General features: G+C 49.0%; 1 protein-coding gene across 21 annotated transcripts in view; it reads right to left on the minus strand.

The window, feature by feature from the left end:
• The window catches only part of LOC115144382 (neurexin-1a), a 644,902-nt gene that overhangs the window by 329,584 nt on the left and 294,996 nt on the right, over nt 1-20,322 (minus strand). For all 21 annotated transcript variants that reach the window (XM_065002580.1, XM_065002579.1, XM_065002574.1 and 18 more), the window contains 5 exons: nt 11,301-11,423; nt 10,705-10,848; nt 10,255-10,492; nt 9,928-10,118; nt 9,002-9,175 (listed from right to left, as the gene is read on the minus strand). In XM_065002580.1, coding sequence (XP_064858652.1) covers nt 9,002-9,175; nt 9,928-10,118; nt 10,255-10,492; nt 10,705-10,848; nt 11,301-11,423 — 870 coding nt within the window. The remainder of the gene's footprint in view (nt 1-9,001; nt 9,176-9,927; nt 10,119-10,254; nt 10,493-10,704; nt 10,849-11,300; nt 11,424-20,322) is intronic.

Raw genomic sequence — 20,322 nt, forward strand, 5'->3', positions numbered from 1 at the left:
CATGACCGTGTTGGTGTCTCTGTGTGTGGTGGGGGGTACATGACCGTGTTGGTGTCTCTGTGTGTGTGGTGGGGGCACATGACCGTGTTGGTGTCTCTGTGTGTGTGGGGGGTACATGACCGTGTTGGTGTCTCTGTGTGTGTGGTGGGGGTACATGACCGTGTTGGTGTCTCTGTGTGTGTGGTGGGTGTACATGACCGTGTTGGTGTCTCTGTGTGTGTGGTGGGGGGTACATGACCGTGTTGGTGTCTCTGTGTGTGTGGTGGGGGGTACATGACCGTGTTGGTGTCTCTGTGTGTGTGGTGGGGGGGTACATGACCGTGTTGGTGTCTCTGTGTGTGTGGTGGGGGTACATGACCGTGTTGGTGTCTCTGTGTGTGTGTGTGTGTGTCTCTGTGTGTGTGGGGGGGGTACATGACCGTGTTGGTGTCTCTGTGTGTGTGGTGGGTCCTGTACATGACCGTGTTGGTGTCTCTGTGTGTGTGTGGTGGTGGGGTACATGACCGTGTTGGTGTCTCTGTGTGTGTGGGGGTGTACATGACCGTGTTGGTGTCTCTGTGTGTGTGTGGTGGGGGGGTACATGACCGTGTTGGTGTCTCTGTGTGTGTGGTGGGGGGTACATGACCGTGTTGGTGTCTCTGTGTGTGTGGTGTGTGGGGGGGTACATGACCGTGTTGGTGTCTCTGTGTGTGGTGGGGGGTACATGACCGTGTTGGTGTCTCTGTGTGTGTGGTGGGGGGTACATGACCGTGTTGGTGTCTCTGTGTGTGGTGGGGGTGTACATGACCGTGTTGGTGTCTCTGTGTGTGTGGTGGGGGGTACATGACCGTGTTGGTGTCTCTGTGTGTGTGGGGGGGTACATGACCGTGTTGGTGTCTCTGTGTGTGTGGTGGGGGTACATGACCGTGTTGGTGTCTCTGTGTGTGTGGTGGGGGTACATGACCGTGTTGGTGTCTCTGTGTGTGTGGGTCGGTGTACATGACCGTGTTGGTGTCTCTGTGTGTGTGGTGGTGGGGGGGTACATGACCGTGTTGGTGTCTCTGTGTGTGTGGTCGGGTACATGACCGTGTTGGTGTCTCTGTGTGTGTGTGGTGGGGGTACATGACCGTGTTGGTGTCTCTGTGTGTGTGGTGGGGGTACATGACCGTGTTGGTACATGACCGTGTTGGTGTCTCTGTGTGTGTGGTGGGGGTACATGACCGTGTTGGTGTGTGGTGTCTCGTGTTGTGTCTCTGTGTGTGTGGGGGGGGGTACATGACCGTGTTGGTGTCTCTGTGTGTGTGGTGGGGGTACATGACCGTGTTGGTGTCTCTGTGTGTGTGGGGGGGGCACATGACCGTGTTGGTGTCTCTGTGTGTGTGGTGTACATGACCGTGTTGGTGTCTCTGTGTGTGTGGTGGGGGGTACATGACCGTGTTGGTGTCTCTGTGTGTGTGGTGGGGGCACATGACCGTGTTGGTGTCTCTGTGTGTGTGGGGGGGTACATGACCGTGTTGGTGTCTCTGTGTGTGTGGTGGGGGGTACATGACCGTGTTGGTGTCTCTGTGTGTGTGGTGGGGGGTACATGACCGTGTTGGTGTCTCTGTGTGTGTGGTGGGGGGTACATGACCGTGTTGGTGTCTCTGTGTGTGTGGTGGGGGGTACATGACCGTGTTGGTGTCTCTGTGTGTGTGGTGGGGGGGTACATGACCGTGTTGGTGTCTCTGTGTGTGTGTTGGTCGGGGTACATGACCGTGTTGGTGTCTCTGTGTGTGTGGTGGGGGGGGTCATGACCGTGTTGGTGTCTCTGTGTGTGGGTGGGGGTACATGACCGTGTTGGTGTCTCTGTGTGTGTGGTGGGGGGTACATGACCGTGTTGGTGTCTCTGTGTGTGTGGTGGGGGGTACATGACCGTGTTGGTGTCTCTGTGTGTGTGGTGGGGGTACATGACCGTGTTGGTGTCTCTGTGTGTGTGGTGGGGGTACATGACCGTGTTGGTGTCTCTGTGTGTGTGGTGGGGGTGTACATGACCTGTGTGTCTGTGTGTGTGTGTGTGGGGGGGTACATGACCGTGTTGGTGTCTCTGTGTGTGTGGTGGGGGGGTACATGACCGTGTTGGTGTCTCTGTGTGTGTGGTGGGGGGGTACATGACGTGTTGGTGTCTCTGTGTGTGTGGGTCGGTGTACATGACCGTGTTGGTGTCTCTGTGTGTGTGGTGGGGGTACATGACCGTGTTGGTGTCTCTGTGTGTGTGGTGGGGGGTACATGACCGTGTTGGTGTCTCTGTGTGTGTGGTGGGGGGGTACATGACCGTGTTGGTGTCTCTGTGTGTGGGTCGGTGTACATGACCGTGTTGGTGTCTCTGTGTGTGTGGTGGGGGTACATGACCGTGTTGGTGTCTCTGTGTGTGGTGGGGGTACATGACCGTGTTGGTGTCTCTGTGTGTGTGGTGGGGGGGGCACATGACCGTGTTGGTGTCTCTGTGTGTGTGGTGGGGGTACATGACCGTGTTGGTGTCTCTGTGTGTGTGGTGGGGGGTACATGACCGTGTTGGTGTCTCTGTGTGTGTGGTGGGGGGTACATGACCGTGTTGGTGTCTCTGTGTGTGTGGTGGGGGGTACATGACCGTGTTGGTGTCTCTGTGTGTGTGGTGGGGGGTACATGACCGTGTTGGTGTCTCTGTGTGTGTGGTGGGGGGTACATGACCGTGTTGGTGTCTCTGTGTGTGTGGGGGGGGTACATGACCGTGTTGGTGTCTCTGTGTGTGTGGTGGGGGTACATGACCGTGTTGGTGTCTCTGTGTGTGGTGGGGGTACATGACCGTGTTGGTGTCTCTGTGTGTGTGGTGGGGGTACATGACCGTGTTGGTGTCTCTGTGTGTGTGGGGGTGTACATGACGTGTTGGTGTCTCTGTGTGTGTGGTGACCGTGTTGGTGTCTCTCTGTCTCTGTGTGTGTGGTGGGGGGTACATGACCGTGTTGGTGTCTCTGTGTGTGTGGGTCGGTGTACATGACCGTGTTGGTGTCTCTGTGTGTGTGGTGGGGGTACATGACCGTGTTGGTGTCTCTGTGTGTGTGGGGGGTACATGACCGTGTTGGTGTCTCATGACCGTGTTGGTGTCTCTGTGTGTGTGGTGGGGTACATGACCGTGTTGGTGTCTCTGTGTGTGTGGTGGGGGTACATGACCGTGTTGGTGTCTCTGTGTGTGTGGGTCGGTGTACATGACCGTGTTGGTGTCTCTGTGTGTGTGGTGGGGGGTACATGACCGTGTTGGTGTCTCTGTGTGTGTGGGTGGGGGTACATGACCGTGTTGGTGTCTCTGTGTGTGTGGTGGGGGGTACATGACCGTGTTGGTGTCTCTGTGTGTGTGGTGGGGGGTACATGACCGTGTTGGTGTCTCTGTGTGTGTGGTGGGGGGTACATGACCGTGTTGGTGTCTCTGTGTGTGTGGTGGGGGCACATGACCGTGTTGGTGTGTGTGTGGTGGGGGTCTGACCGTGTGTGTCTGGTGGGTGGGGGGTACATGACCGTGTTGGTGTCTGTGTGTGTGTGGGGGGCACATGACCGTGTTGGTGTCTCTGTGTGTGTGGGGGTACATGACCGTGTTGGTGTCTCTGTGTGTGTGGGGGGGTACATGACCGTGTTGGTGTCTCTGTGTGTGTGGGTGGGGTGTACATGACCGTGTTGGTGTCTCTGTGTGTGTGGTGGGGGTACATGACCGTGTTGGTGTCTCTGTGTGTGTGGTGGGGGTACATGACCGTGTTGGTGTCTCTGTGGGGGTGACCGTGTTGGTGTCTCTGTGGTGTACATGACCGTGTTGGTGTCTCTGTGTGTGTGGTGGGGGGTACATGACCGTGTTGGTGTCTCTGTGTGTGTGGTGGGGGTACATGACCGTGTTGGTGTCTCTGTGTGTGTGGTGGGGGTACATGACCGTGTGTTGGTGTCTATGTGTGTGTGGTGGGGGCACATGACCGTGTTGGTGTCTCTGTGTGTTGGTGTCATGACCTGTGTCTCTGTGTGTGGTGGGGGTACATGACCGTGTTGGTGTCTCTGTGTGTGGTGTCTCTGTGTGTGTGTGGTGGGGGGTACATGACCGTGTTGGTGTCTCTGTGTGTGTGGGTGGTGTACATGACCGTGTTGGTGTCTCTGTGTGTGTGGTGGGGGGGTACATGACCGTGTTGGTGTCTCTGTGTGTGTGGGTCGGTGTACATGACCGTGTTGGTGTCTCTGTGTGTGTGGTGGGGGTACATGACCGTGTTGGTGTCTCTGTGTGTGTGGGTGGGGTGTCATGTGTTGGTGTCTCTGTGTGTGTGGTGGGGGGTACATGACCGTGTTGGTGTCTCTGTGTGTGTGGTGGGGGGTACATGACCGTGTTGGTGTCTCTGTGTGTGTGGTGGGGGGTACATGACCGTGTTGGTGTCTCTGTGTGTGTGGTGGGGGTACATGACCGTGTTGGTGTCTCTGTGTGTGTGGTGGTGTACATGACCGTGTTGGTGTCTCTCTGTGTGTGGGGGGGGTACATGACCGTGTTGGTGTCTCTGTGTGTGTGGGTCGGTGTACATGACCGTGTTGGTGTCTCTGTGTGTGTGGTGGGGGGTACATGACCGTGTTGGTGTCTCTGTGTGTGTGGGTGGTGTACATGACCGTGTTGGTGTCTCTGTGTGTGTGGTGGGGGTACATGACCGTGTTGGTGTCTCTGTGTGTGTGGTGGGGGGTACATGACCGTGTTGGTGTCTCTGTGTGTGGTGGGGGGCACATGACCGTGTTGGTGTCTCTGTGTGTGTGGTGGGGGTACATGACCGTGTTGGTGTCTCTGTGTGTGTGGTGGGGGGGTACATGACCGTGTTGGTGTCTCTGTGTGTGTGGTGGGGGCACATGACCGTGTTGGTGTCTCTGTGTGTGTGGTGGGGGTACATGACCGTGTTGGTGTCTATGTGTGTGTGGTGGGGGGCACATGACCGTGTTGGTGTCTCTGTGTGTGTGGTGGGGGTACATGACCGTGTTGGTGTCTCTGTGTGTGTGGGTCGGTGTACATGACCGTGTTGGTGTCTCTGTGTGTGTGGTGGGGGGGGTACATGACCGTGTTGGTGTCTCTGTGTGTGTGGGTCGGTGTACATGACCGTGTTGGTGTCTCTGTGTGTGTGGTGGGGGGTACATGACCGTGTTGGAGTCTCTGTGTGTGTGGGTCGGTGTACATGACTGTGTTGGGGTCTCTGTGTGTGTGGTGGCGGGGTACATGACCGTGTTGGTGTCTCTGTGTGTGTGGGTCGGTGTACATGACCGTGTTGGTGTCTCTGTGTGTGTGGTGGGGGTACATGACCGTGTTGGTGTCTCTGTGTGTGGTGGGGGGGTACATGACCGTGTTGGTGTCTCTGTGTGTGTGGTGGGGGGGTACATGACCGTGTTGGTGTCTCTGTGTGTGTGGTGGGGGGTACATGACCGTGTTGGTGTCTCTGTGTGTGTGGGTCGGTGTACATGACCGTGTTGGTGTCTCTGTGTGTGTGGTCGGGGGGGGTACATGACCGTGTTGGTGTCTCTGTGTGTGTGGGTCGGTGTACATGACCGTGTTGGTGTCTCTGTGTGTGTGGTGGGGGTACATGACCGTGTTGGTGTCTCTGTGTGTGTGGGTCGGTGTACATGACCGTGTTGGTGTCTCTGTGTGTGTGGTGGGGGTACATGACCGTGTTGGTGTCTCTGTGTGTGTGGTGGGGGTACATGACCGTGTTGGTGTCTCTGTGTGTGTGGTGAGGGGGCACATGACCGTGTTGGTGTCTCTGTGTGTGTGGTGGGGGTACATGACCGTGTTGGTGTCTCTGTGTGTGTGGTGGGGGTACATGACCGTGTTGGTGTCTATGTGTGTGTGGTGGGGGCACATGACCGTGTTGGTGTCTCTGTGTGTGTGGTGAGGGGGTACATGACCGTGTTGGTGTCTCTGTGTGTGTGGGTCGGTGTACATGACCGTGTTGGTGTCTCTGTGTGTGTGGTGGGGGGCACATGACCGTGTTGGTGTCTCTGTGTGTGTGGTGGGGGTACATGACCGTGTTGGTGTCTCTGTGTGTGTGGTGGGGGTACATGACCGTGTTGGTGTCTCTGTGTGTGTGGTGGGGGGCACATGACCGTGTTGGTGTCTCTGTGTGTGTGGTGGGGGTACATGACCGTGTTGGTGTCTATGTGTGTGTGGTGGGGGGCACATGACCGTGTTGGTGTCTCTGTGTGTGTGGTGGGGGGTACATGACCGTGTTGGTGTCTCTGTGTGTGTGGGTGTGTACATGACCGTGTTGGTGTCTCTGTGTGTGTGGTGGGGGTACATGACCGTGTTGGTGTCTCTGTGTGTGTGGGTCGGTGTACATGACCGTGTTGGTGTCTCTGTGTGTGTGGTGGGGGGGTACATGACCGTGTTGGAGTCTCTGTGTGTGTGGGTCGGTGTACATGACTGTGTTGGTGTCTCTGTGTGTGTGGTGGCGGGGTACATGACCGTGTTGGTGTCTCTGTGTGTGTGGTGGGGGTACATGACCGTGTTGGTGTCTCTGTGTGTGTGGTGGGGGGGGCACATGACCGTGTTGGTGTCTCTGTGTGTGTGGGTCGGTGTACATGACCGTGTTGGTGTCTCTGTGTGTGTGGTGGGGGGTACATGACCGTGTTGGTGTCTCTGTGTGTGTGGTGGGGGGTACATGACCGTGTTGGTGTCTCTGTGTGTGTGGTGGGGGGCACATGACCGTGTTGGTGTCTCTGTGTGTGTGGTGGGGGTACATGACCGTGTTGGTGTCTCTGTGTGTGTGGTGGGGGTACATGACCGTGTTGGTGTCTCTGTGTGGTGGTGGGGGCACATGACCGTGTTGGTGTCTCTGTGTGTGTGGTGGGGGGGTACATGACCGTGTTGGTGTCTATGTGTGTGTGGTGGGGGGGCACATGACCGTGTTGGTGTCTCTGTGTGTGTGGTGGGGGGGTACATGACCGTGTTGGTGTCTCTGTATGTGTGGGTCGGTGTACATGACCGTGTTGGTGTCTCTGTGTGTGTGGTGGGGGGTACATGACCGTGTTGGTGTCTCTGTGTGTGTGGGTCGGTGTACATGACCGTGTTGGTGTCTCTGTGTGTGTGGTGGCGGGGTACATGACCGTGTTGGTGTCTCTGTGTGTGTGGGTCGGTGTACATGACCGTGTTGGTGTCTCTGTGTGTGTGGTGGGGGGTACATGACCGTGTTGGTGTCTCTGTGTGTGTGGTGGGGGGTACATGACCGTGTTGGTGTCTCTGTGTGTGTGGTGGGGGGTACATGACCGTGTTGGTGTCTCTGTGTGTGTGGGGGTGTACATGACCGTGTTGGTGTCTCTGTGTGTGTGGTGGCGGGGTACATGACCGTGTTGGTGTCTCTGTGTGTGTGGGTCGGTGTACATGACCGTGTTGGTGTCTCTGTGTGTGTGGTGGGGGTACATGACCGTGTTGGTGTCTCTGTGTGTGTGGTGGGGGGTACATGACCGTGTTGGTGTCTCTGTGTGTGTGGTGGGGGGTACATGACCGTGTTGGTGTCTCTGTGTGTGTGGTGGGGGTACATGATCGTGTTGGTGTCTCTGTGTGTGTGGTGGGGGGTACATGACCGTGTTGGTGTCTCTGTGTGTGTGGTGGGGGTACATGACCGTGTTGGTGTCTCTGTGTGTGTGGTGGGGGGCACATGACCGTGTTGGTGTCTCTGTGTGTGTGGTGGGGGGTACATGACCGTGTTGGTGTCTATGTGTGTGTGGTGGGGGCACATGACCGTGTTGGTGTCTCTGTGTGTGTGGTGGGGGTACATGACCGTGTTGGTGTCTCTGTGTGTGTGGGGGGTGTACATGACCGTGTTGGTGTCTCTGTGTGTGGTGGGGGGTACATGACCGTACGGTGTACATGACCGTGTTGGTGTCTCTGTGTGTGTGGTGGGGGGTACATGACCGTGTTGGTGTCTCGTGTGTGTGGGCCTGTGTGTGTGGGTGGTGTACATGACCGTGTTGGTGTCTCTGTGTGTGTGGTGGGGGTACATGACCGTGTTGGTGTCTCTGTGTGTGTGGTGGGGGGGTACATGACCGTGTTGGTGTCTCTGTGTGTGTGGTGGGGGGTACATGACCGTGTTGGTGTCTCTGTGTGTGTGGTGGGGGTACATGATCGTGTTGGTGTCTCTGTGTGTGTGGTGGGGGGGTACATGACCGTGTTGGTGTCTCTGTGTGTGTGGGGGGTACATGACCGTGTTGGTGTCTCTGTGTGTGTGGTGGGGGGGTACATGACCGTGTTGGTGTCTCTGTGTGTGGTGGTGGGGGGGGGTCATGACCGTGTTGGTGTCTCTGTGTGTGTGTGGGGGGGTACATGACCGTGTTGGTGTCTCTGTGTGTGTGTGGTGGGGGGGTACATGACAGGTGAGCAGACACCTGGACTGTGGACAAACAGGGAAAAGTGTTCACATCATTGAGAAGGAAATGAAAGGTATGTTAATGAGTTAGGTGAGAAGATGATGGGAAAGAGCGTGAAGCCGTGAAGAAAGGCCAGAAGTAACAGCATCAGCGAAAGTGTGTTTCTGGTGTGTGGAAAGAAAATGGTTCTTTCATAGCCACTTCAATTGAGAAAGTTTGTTGATAGTATGACCATCTGTAGATTATCTACTTCCAAATGTGTGACCAAAATATATTCCCCTTTAGAAGGTTGGAGGATTTTAGAATGTGTAATACACTTTATTTCAGGCAAGTTATTGTCTACGTTTCGTCAATTTGTAACCAGCAACGATGCCTTGCAGAAGTATTCTTAGAGGAGAGATCACTGATGTCAAATCAAATTGCAAAAAACCCTCAAGTTGTTTGTCTGTATTTTAAAACCATGTGTGGTCCAGGGCACAGAAAATAAACATGACTGAGAGGAAAACATTCACAATGTCACAGTAACAACAACTTTGACTATGATTTGATTTGACTATTATCAAATCACTTAATGTTATCAATTAATTTCCACCTGGAACAGAAAGAAGAGGACGGGCCACCCTAGTGTGTGTGTGTGTGTGTTTACCTTCGCAGCCTCTCTCTATCTGGCCCACACATGCCAGGGCGTCCGACATCAGGTCTGGGAGGCGTCCGTTCAGGTCCACCGATGCTAGGCAACCCTGGAAGCCCTCCTTGGCGTGTACCAACTTGGGAAGCTCCTTGTACGTCTCTTTGGCCACGCCACCAATATACAGGTCACCTGTGAAGGACAGGGTAGGAAAAAGATGAAGGATAGTGGCCTGTCAAGGAACCCAATCTCCAAGCAAGCAGCAGATAGGCAACAGTGGTGCTCTCTCACTGAAGCCTTATATTTTTCATAGGAATGAAGAGGATTAAGTAAGTACATAGGAGGGGGCATACGAATGGACAGGAAGGGTTAATATATCACTGATGAGGTGATAACTGGTGTCTATAATACAACCAGTATTACTTCTACTATTCAGAATGACAACGGTAAAGAACAGAAATATTGATGCGTTGCTGTTCAGTAGAACACAGTGAACTAGTGTGGAATCACTGACCCCTGGTGGAGAATAATAGCTACTGATATAAACTGTATACACTGTACAGGCACAGTGCTATGTTTAAATATATATATTTATATATATATATATATATATATATATATTTTATCAGGGAACAGAGGCATACTTTAAGGTATATTCTCAGTTCTAGACTAGAAACATTGCACTGTGCCTGGACAGTATATAGTGATGGGCCTTGTGATACAGTAATTCCATTGATAGATAACTTCACTGTTCAATGTAACATTGATTTTACTCTCCTCTGATCTTCTTTAAAAAACTTCCACTAACCCTGTCAAACAGCAGACCAGTAACAGTCAATTGGCTCCTCTGAGACACTGTACCCCAACGCAATAACAATAGTGCCACCCTCCGTCAGAGTATAAAGTATGTTGAGAACATAAACCCCCAGCCCCAGAAAGCCTACCCTTCAGGTCCAGGTTCTTGGCTCCCATGGTGGTCTGGGTGGTGATCTTGGTGTCGATCTTGACGGTGTGGAGGTTGTTAGTGTCTCGTGAGATCATGACGTTGTGCCAGTGGTTGTCATTCAGGGGCTTGTTGGAGTTGCCCTTGATCAGGTGAGCTCCGTTCCCCAGGTCTGATACGTAGTGCAGATAGCTGGAACAAGGCATTCACATGAATAATGATGCAGACACACACTCGCGCACACCTGCGCACACACACTCCAAAATCACAAACACACACAACCCGCCCAATCCTTCAATATGAATGACAGTATGTCTTGACAACCTACCCCTTGACCAGCTCGACCACAATGAAGTCGTTTCCATCCCCGCTGTTGAACAGTATGAGTCCATCTGATGAGGTGGTCTTGAACTGGAAGAACAGGTGCATAGAGTAGTAGGCCTGCAGGGTGGTCAGAGCCAAATAGCTCGACCGTGACTTGAACGTGACCGGATCAGCAATGATGTTCTTGAAGCCGATCATGGCGTTGAGCTCGCAGTAGTCAATGTCACCGTTCTTACACAGGTCTACAGGAAAAATAGAATAGATACTGTAAGTATATTTTTTTGTCTCATACTCAACTCTGTGGTTAAGGGCACAACATTATTAGTATTAATGATCCGACACAAGAAAACCTCCAGTAGCCAGTTCAGTCCCACTTTTTCCAACACCCAGCCCAGGACATGGACCGTTGACCTTCCAGTTACTGGTCCACCTCCCTAACCTCTGGGCTACCTACCTATATAGGCCATGCCGTTGAAGGAGAGGCTCTGGAGGTGGCCTATGAAGTTGGAAGGCACCATGGACATGAATCGTTTCTCCGTCACGATACCCGTCTCAATGTTGTGAAACTCCAACTGGGTGTGGTCACCTGCCATTTGACCTTTTGATTGACAGAAGGGAGGGTGAGAGGGGGGAGACATGGGTGGAGGGAGGTCATTCATGTCTCCAGCAGGACACATGCCACTCTCACCTCCTAAAGGTCTGGAGCCACACTTGTCCACTAGTAGAAAGGTACGTGAAATACAATGGGGTTATACACACAGGGCCGGCTTCCCAACACAGATTAAGACTAATCCTGTACTACAAAGCATGTTCAATGGAGAATATTCATTGAAATATCTTTCTAGTCCAAGACTAGTTTTAATCTCTGTCTGGGAAACTAGCCCCAAAATGATCGATTGTATTTCAGACATTATGGACTAGATCCAACTTTGTCTGATCTAGTCCATAGTCAAACTGTGTGTCTTACCTACAAGGGGCCCAAGGACTGTCCTGAAAAGTATCACACTCATATAAAACATAGACATTGAATTAGAGAGAGGGAGGTTGTACCTTCTACAGGTTGAAGATCATCTACGGTGAGTTTCAAACTCTTTCCCCTCCTGAACACACGTACCGTGTGCCACTCGTTATCATTCAGGTTCTGACCAGCAAATATGGTCTCTGGACCCTTGCCTGTAGGACAGCCCAAACACTGGTTAACACACACACACCTCGAGACGGGGAGAAGAGACACCAGAGTTAGTGCAGTGACAGGGTGTGTTTGGGAGGAGGGGGTGGGGGGAAAAGAGAGAGAGAGAGAGAGGACGGAGTAAAATAATACTAATAAAACAGAACATATTTAATGACCCACACAACACCACCTCAGGTTGTCTCTCACGTCATTAGGTGTAACAACACCTCATCTACCTAATCGCAGAAATCACGGAACACTGTTTTGAATTGGAAACCCATTTTAGTCATTGTTTTTTTCTATGAGTGTGCGATTAATAACAATGCCATTAGGGGGCAGTAAAGCTCCACCCCAATGCTGCATGGCTTGGCGATACATAAGGGTAAGACAGAGAGAAACAAACTCCATCTTGATTAGTTTAACGGTAAATGGCATTTCAAACCTTATTCTGCTGTGTCTGACCTCAATAAAATGAATTGTAAATAATGATGTTGAGGAAAAAATAATAGTGATCACGAAAAACACCTCACTCAATCAGACGAATTGTAAATAATGATGTTGGGAAACAACAAAAAAAATCATAACCATGAAGTAAACATTATTTAAGGTGCTAGTTTGAACACTGTAACTGTGAGGCAGGGAGGGAAGTGTCATGTTAATGAATAGAAGCCGGACAGTACGCTGCCAGGAGGAAATAAGGACTGTGATTTTTTTTTACTGACATTTCCTCCTGAGGTGCTGACCTGTTGCACCCTTGACAACTACTGTGATTATTATTATTTGCTGGTCATTTATGAACATTTGAACATCTTGGCCATGTTCTGTTATAATCTCCACCCGGCACAGCCAGAAGAGGACTGGCAAACCCTCAGAGCCTGATTCCTCTTTAGGTTTCTTCCTAGGTTTTTTCCTAGCCACCGTGCTTCTACACCTGCATTGCTTGCTGTTTGGGATTTTAGGCTGGGTTTCTGTACAGCACTTTGAGATATCAGCTGATGTAAGAAGGGCTATATAAATACATTTGATTTGATGTCATAGCTGCATAATGGCTAACTGTGGGGGAAAAAAAGAAAACCGCCCAATGGTGTTACCAGAAAGAACCTTCCAGGGGATTCTCTAAAGAGGGACATCTAACTGAGTACATGACATTATGGCTGATGGCGAGGCAACTGTGCCTTGAAGAACAAGTGATGTGTTAAAACAAGTGATGTTGCCAGCAAGCCTACCAGAGGTTTGGCATCCCATTCAATGCCTAAGTCTGCTATTTTTACAACATAGTGACTACCTCACTATATAACTTTTTTAGTAATAATAAAAATAAAAAAAACTAACACTTGGGTCTTGTCTTTTCCTAATAGCACTGACTGATAGCTACTTTATTGAGGAGAAAAGTACTTACTATGACTGTGATGTGGTTGTTCTACCTGGCTATCTGAAGATGAATGCACTAACTGTAAGTCGCTCTGGATAAGAGTGTCTGCTAAATTACTCAAATGTAAATGTATGTAATGCTCTTTTTTAAACAATGAGAGCTTCTGGTGATTAGGAACTCCAATGTAGTTATATAGGGAAAATACTATTGAAGCTTGTTGTTTTATATTTAAATATGTAGTTTGGACCAAGTGAAGACACTGCATTGCATTCCCACTTCATGAATTATGAATTAAAAAGCATTAAGGAGGAAGGAGGAAAGACAGTTCCCGTCCTACTGAGGGCTGAGGAGAACAAAGCCTTATCTCCCCTAACTCATCACCAGGAACCCAGTGAGGACACTGGACTACGTCTTATGGCAAGTCAGGACATGTTACCAGATAATGGATGTGAAGGGAAAAGAAAATGTATTTGTGACTATGTCTCATTTCCTTAATTTAAGAGTTTCAGAGTATATACACTAAATGTATTTGATGTACACTAAATAAATACACACGAAAACACACACACACACACACACACACACACACACACACACACACACACACACACACACACACACACACACACACACACACACACACACACACACACACACAATCAACATGCTCAAAGTCAGAGCTGGAATCACAGTCAGTGTATTTTAAATGATCTCCTTCCATCTGGCACAATATGTATCACTCCTCTCCTCAACAGAAGACAATAAGCTTGTACAGGATCAGAATCAGAGGCTGGAGTAGATCCAGTTGGAACACCGATCATTCACTTTTCTCATAAAGTCACACTGTTTCAGATTCAGTGTGCCAACATTGTTGATGCTATGAGATATCTTACATGACCTTCGACCCAAGACTTTTACAGTGTGTCAATACAAGGAACATCTATCCTCCTGAAACATCTCCCCCCTCTTTTTCCTAAATGTTTTCTCTCCTCTTCCAATTCTCTTGGCCACAAGGACAGAGGAATGGAAGGCAAAGCTCAATCCATCCTTTCAAGTGCCCGAACTCCATCCCTCCATCCCATTATTTCATATATCACTCCCTCTCTCCCTCTCCCTCACTCCTAATCCCATTCTCCAGGAGCCTGGTTTCTATCCTCCCCGGCCCTGGTGGGGTGTTTAGTGCTTACAAAGCAAAACGGCGCCTCTGAGATTGAGTATAATATCCTCGTGCTCCGGCTGCCTGTGATTTGCATACACATTGAGGCGTTCAGGCTTTGAAGATTGCAGAGAAAGAGGAAAGGAAATAAATAGCCGTAAAAGGGTTGACTGGGATGAACCTGGTCCCCATTAGGGTTGTGCTGAATGGCGGGAACCCGGTAACCAAGATTACTGGGATTTAACGGCCAAAACCACTCACTTTTCCCAGGATAAATAACTGCGAGAAACCGGTAAATTATAATAAATGATGTATATGAACAGAATGAACAACATGGTGTAAAATGGAACTGTTAAATGATATGCAATGTCTACATCTGGCTTCTCTACGGCCTCTTGCATGATGAATCAAAGCTCAGGGTGGGAACAGACAGCCCATCTCAGTACGGAGCACAATTCACAGTGCATGTAGATCTCATCATGGTAACGTTTTTTTCTTGTGACAGGTATTTTTATTGATTTATTTCACCTTTATTTAACCAGGTAGGCATGTTGAGAACAAGTTCTCATTTACAATTGCGACCAGGTAGGCCTACATTTGCTGCGGCATAGCCTTTGATACAGTAATATAAAGACCAAATGTGTAACTCATTTACCCATCTCCTTCTGGCTTTCGGGAGTCACTTTCTTTTTTTATTGTAAAGAGTCATTCATTTTTCATTGCAGCTGTACAGTGTTAAAACAGCCTACCACTCGGTTATCATTGCTTAAAATCGTTGTTCGCAGTCTTTCTCTCTCTGCATAAACTCCCATTCACATTGCATCCAAAATAGATAACCCTGTTCTAGATTGATATATAGCAATATACAGGCCTAGCCTACCTCTTCCAGGTAATACATTCAATGCTGTATTAACATTATGCCTTATATTTAGCTAATTAATGATGGGTTATGCATAATAAACTTCTAACTTGAAGTCTCTGTCTCTTGCACAATACCCACACACCTGTGCTCAGCTGGCCTCTCCTTAAAAAAAGGCTCCTTAGCTCTTGGAGTCCCATGCAGGAAACGCTAGACTAGAATGGCTTGCTGGACATCATTTTATTTGCATTTCTTATACCAGTAGACTATTCAAAGAGGAACGCAAGCTCTTTTTTTTGTTGAATGTTAAATACAGCAGCCAATAGAACTCACTGGTAGTTTGAAAGAAGAGCGAGCTCACGGTGGTGGTAGGCTATAGCAGTAATTTATTCAGCCCCATAACCATTAAATCTTCATGAAGAGAAGTGAAAGCCTTCTGCATCTAATTGTAGTCCTATATTATTCAAGGATGTCATTAGAACGATGAAAGTAAGGACAATGAAACTGTTGAAAGCATGGAAGGAATGAAGCAACAATAGAGAGAGGAAGAAGAGTTAGTAATAACTTCAGGGGAAATATTATGAAAAGTAGGCTATACAGTATATGAGTCAGCCTACTAGTTATACAAAGATGCCCTATTATATTTAAAAAATAAAAAATGTGTTTTTTTGCCTATACCGGTAACTTTGTAGGCAGCATGTGCTGCACCAGAATCGCAGGTTCTCATCTGCTTTATCATGGTTTGAACGATATGCGTAATTCCTGTCAATATAATACAGTTAAGTGGAGGCTGCTGAGGGGAGAACTGCTCATAATAATCAGAGGGAATGGAGTATAATGAATGGAATGGTATCAAACCAATGAAAACCATGATACTCCAATCCACCCATTATTATGAGCAATTCTCCCCTCAGCAGCCTCCACTGATATAGTACAATACAGTACAGTAATACAGTTCACAATCAAAACGATTAGCCTACTGGAGCTAGTGTAATGCATTTACCCAAGAAAGCATATAGCTAGCTACATCTATGGGCTTTTATGTTTTTCTGTCCCGTGTAATGTGCAGTAGCTTATACCATGTATTTGGATAACGACACAATCATTTGGGCTTTTTTGGGCATGGGCTCATTCAATATATTTTAATATATAACTCATCAGGCTCAGGTAGCATCAGGTTGGAATGTTTATGCTGATCAAAGCTCTAATCAAATCCAGAAATCTTTATATGATTTATAATGCTTTTGAATGACACTTGCGGTTTCGGTGGGAAATACCAGGTTACCCGGGAGAAAGGGGATTTATTCTCGGGATGGAAAATTTTTTAAATACCGGGACAGTATTCTATCCTAGTGTGTGTGTGTGTATGTGTATGTGTATGTATGTGTGTGTGTGTGTGTGTGTGTGTGTGTGTGTGTGTGTGTGTGTGTGTGTGTGTGTGTGTGTGTGTGTGTGTGTGTGTGTGTGTGTGTGTGTGTGTGTGAAAGAGAATGGTGGTGCACGAGTGCTAAGTAAAGTGTAACGGAAATTAACTTCTTTCTTTGGATGAAAAACACGCCCAAATTAAGCTGCCTGCTACTCAGCCGTAATTAGTAAATTGGGATAGAAAACACTCTGAAGTTTCTAAAACTGTTTGAATGATGTCTGTGAGTATAACATAACTCATATAGCAAATTAAAGATTGATAAAGATTGATTCCATACTTAGTTTGGCATGTTTCTACGGGCTGTAACGGAACTTTTTGAACTTTTCCTCCGACGATCGGCACGACCTGAACGCGCTTTTGAATTTGTTTACCAAACACCCTAACAAAATAAGATATGTGGAATTGGGATTCCTGGGAGGGCATTCTGATGAAGATTATCAAAGGTAAGTGAACATTTAAAATGCTATTTCTGAGTAATGTTGACTACCCAATATGGTGGGTATCTTTTTGGCTGCTTTGTTGTCTAAAGGCATTACTCAGATTATTGCATGGTTTGCTTTCTCCGGAAAGTTTAAAAATAAAATCTGACACAGCGGTTGCATTAACCTCTTGAACCTCTGGGGGCAGTATTTCATTTTTGGATGAAAAACGTTCCCGTTTTAAACAAGATATTTTGTCACGAAAAGATGCTCGACTATGCATATAATTGACAGCTTTGGAAAGAAAACACTGCAAAGATATCCAAAACTGCAAAGATATCCAAAACTGCAAAGATATTGTCTGTGAGTGCCACAGAACTAATGCTACAGGCAAAACAAAGATGAAATTTCATACAGGAAGTGAGCCAGATTTGTGAGGCGCTGTGTTCCAATGTCTCCTTATATGGCTGTGAATGCGCAAGGAATGAGCCTACACTTTCTGTCGTTTCCCCAAGGTGTTTGCTGCATTGTGACGTATTTGTAGGCATATCATTGGAAAATTGACCATAAGAGACTACATTTACCAGGTGTCCTCTCGGTGTCCTCCGTCAAAACTATTGCGTAATCTCCAGGTGCGTGCATTTTTCCATTTTGAACAGAGGAGAAACCAAACTGCAACCAGTGATTTATCATCGAATAGATATGTGAAAAACACCTTGAGGATTGATTCTAAACAACGTTTGCCATGTTTCTGTCGATATTATGGAGTTCATTTGGAAAAAAGTTTGCGTTGTAATGACTGAATTTTCGGGGGTTTTTCTTAGCCAAACGTGATGAACAAAACGGAGCGATTTCTCCTACACAAATAATCTTTTTGGAAAAACTGAACATTTGCTATCTATTAAGTGGTACTTCCGGCGCCGACTGAGATGGCCGCCTCGCTTCGCGTTCCTAGGAAACTATGCAGTTTTTTGTTTTTTTACGTGTTATTTCTTACATTAGTACCCCAGGTCATCTTAGGTTTCATTACATACATTCGAGAAGAACTACTGAATATAAGATCAGCGCCAACTCACCATCAGTACGACCAAGAATATGTTTTGCCCGCGGATCCGGTGTTCTGCCTTACAAACAGGACAACGGAATGGATGCATGCAGCGACCCAAGGAATTGCGACTAAAAAGAGGGAAACGAGGCGGTGTTCTGGTCAGACTCCGAAAAAAGGGCACATCGCGCAGCACTCCCCAGCATTCTTCTTGCCAATGTCCAGTCTCTTGACAACAAGGTTGACGAAATCCGAGCAAGAGTAGCATTCCAGAGGGACATCAGAGACTGCAACGTTCTCTGCTTCACAGAAACATGGCTAACTGGGAAGACGCAATCCGAGGCGGTGCAGCCAACGGGTTTCTCCACGCATCGCTTGACAGAAACAAACATCTTTCTGGTAAGAAGAGTGGCGGGCGTATGCCTCATGACTAACGAGACATGGTGTGATGAAGGAAACATACAGGAACTCAAATCCTTCTGTTCACCTGATTTAGAATTCCTCACAATCAAATGTAGACCGCATTATCTTCCAAGAGAATTCTCCTCGATTATAATCACAGCCGTATATATCCCCCAAGCAGACACATCGATGGCTCTGAACGAACTTTATTTAACTCTTTGCAAACTGGAAACCATTTATCCGGAGGCTGCATTCATTGTAGCTGGGGATTTTAACAAAGCTAATCTGAAAACAAGACTCCCTAAATTTTACCAGCATATCGATTGCGCAACCAGGGGTGGTAAAACCTTGGATCATTGTTACTCTAACTTCATGACGCATATAAGGCCCTGCCCCGCCCCCTTTCGGAAAAGCTGACCACGACTCCATTTTGCTGATCCCTGCCTACAGGCAGAAACTTAAACAAGAGGCTCCCACGCTGAGGTCTGTCCAACGCTGGTCAGACCAAGCTGACTCCACACTCCAAGACTGCTTCCATCACGTGGACTGGGACATGTTTCGTATTGCGTCAGATGGAAATATTGACGAATACGCTGATTCGGTGTGCGAGTTCATTAGAACGTGCGTCGAAGATGTCGTTCCCATAGCAACGATAAAAACATTCCCAAACCAGAAACCGTGGATTGATGGCAGCATTCGCGTGAAACTGAAAGCGCGAACCACTGCTTTTAATCAGGGCAAGGTGTCTGGTAATATGTCCGAATATAAACAATGCAGCTATTCCCTCCGCAAGGCTATTAAACAAGCTAAAGCGTCAGTACAGAGACAAAGTGGAATCTCAATTCAATGGCTCAGACACAAGAGGCATGTGGCAGGGTCTACAGTCAATCACGGACTACAAGAAGAAACCCAGCCCAGTCACGGACCAGGATGTCTTGCTCCCAGGCAGACTAAATCACTTTTGCCCGCTTTGAGGACAATACAGTGCCACTGACACGGCCTGCAACGAAAACATGCAGTCTCTCCTTCACTGCAGCCGAGGTGAGTAAGACATTTAAACGTGTTAACCCTCGCAAGGCTGCAGGCCCAGACGGCATCCCCAGCCGCGCCCTCAGAGCATGCGCAGACCAGCTGGCCGGTGTGTTTACGGACATATTCAATCAATCCCTATACCAGTCTGCTGTTCCCACATGCTTCAAGAGGGCCACCATTGTTCCTGTTCCCAAGAAAGCTAAGGTAACTGAGCTAAACGACTACCGCCCGTAGCACTCACTTCCGTCATCATGAAGTGCTTTGAGAGACTAGTCAAGGACCATATCACCTCCACCCTACCTGACACCCTAGACCCACTCCAATTTGCTTACCGCCCAAATAGGTCCACAGACGATGCAATCTCAACCACACTGCACACTGCCCTAACCCACCTGGACAAGAGGAATACCTATGTGAGAATGCTGTTCATCGACTACAGCTCGGCATTCAATACCATAGTACCCTCCAAGCTCGTCATCAAGCTCGAGACCCTGGGTCTCGACCCCGCCCTGTGCAACTGGGTACTGGACTTCCTGACGGGCCGCCCACAGGTGGTGAGGGTAGGCAACAACATCTCCTCCCCGCTGATCCTCAACACGGGGGCCCCACAAGGGTGCGTTCTGAGCCCTCTCCTGTACTCCCTGTTCACCCACGACTGCGTGGCCATGCACGCCTCCAACTCAATCATCAAGTTTGCGGACGACACAACAGTGGTAGGCTTGATTACCAACAACGACGAGACGGCCTACAGGGAGGAGGTGAGGGCCCTCGGAGTGTGGTGTCAGGAAAATAACCTCACACTCAACGTCAACAAAACTAAGGAGATGATTGTGGACTTCAGGAAACAGCAGAGGGAACACCCCCTATCCACATCGATGGATCAGTAGTGGAGAGGGTAGCAAGTTTTAAGTTCCTCGGCATACACATCACAGACAAACTGAATTGGTCCACTCACACTGACAGCGTCGTGAAGAAGGCGCAGCAGCGCCTCTTCAACCTCAGGAGGCTGAAGAAATTCGGCTTGTCACCAAAAGCACTCACAAACTTCTACAGATGCACAATAGCATCCTGGCGGGCTGTATCACCGCCTGGTACGGCAACTGCTCCGCCCTCAACCGTAAGGCTCTCCAGAGGGTAGTGAGTTCTGCACAACGCATCACCGGGGGCAAACTACCTGCCCTCCAGGACAC

The sequence above is a fragment of the Oncorhynchus nerka genome, linkage group LG16 (genome assembly GCF_034236695.1).
Source record: "Oncorhynchus nerka isolate Pitt River linkage group LG16, Oner_Uvic_2.0, whole genome shotgun sequence".
Classification (NCBI taxonomy): Eukaryota; Metazoa; Chordata; class Actinopteri; order Salmoniformes; family Salmonidae; genus Oncorhynchus; species Oncorhynchus nerka.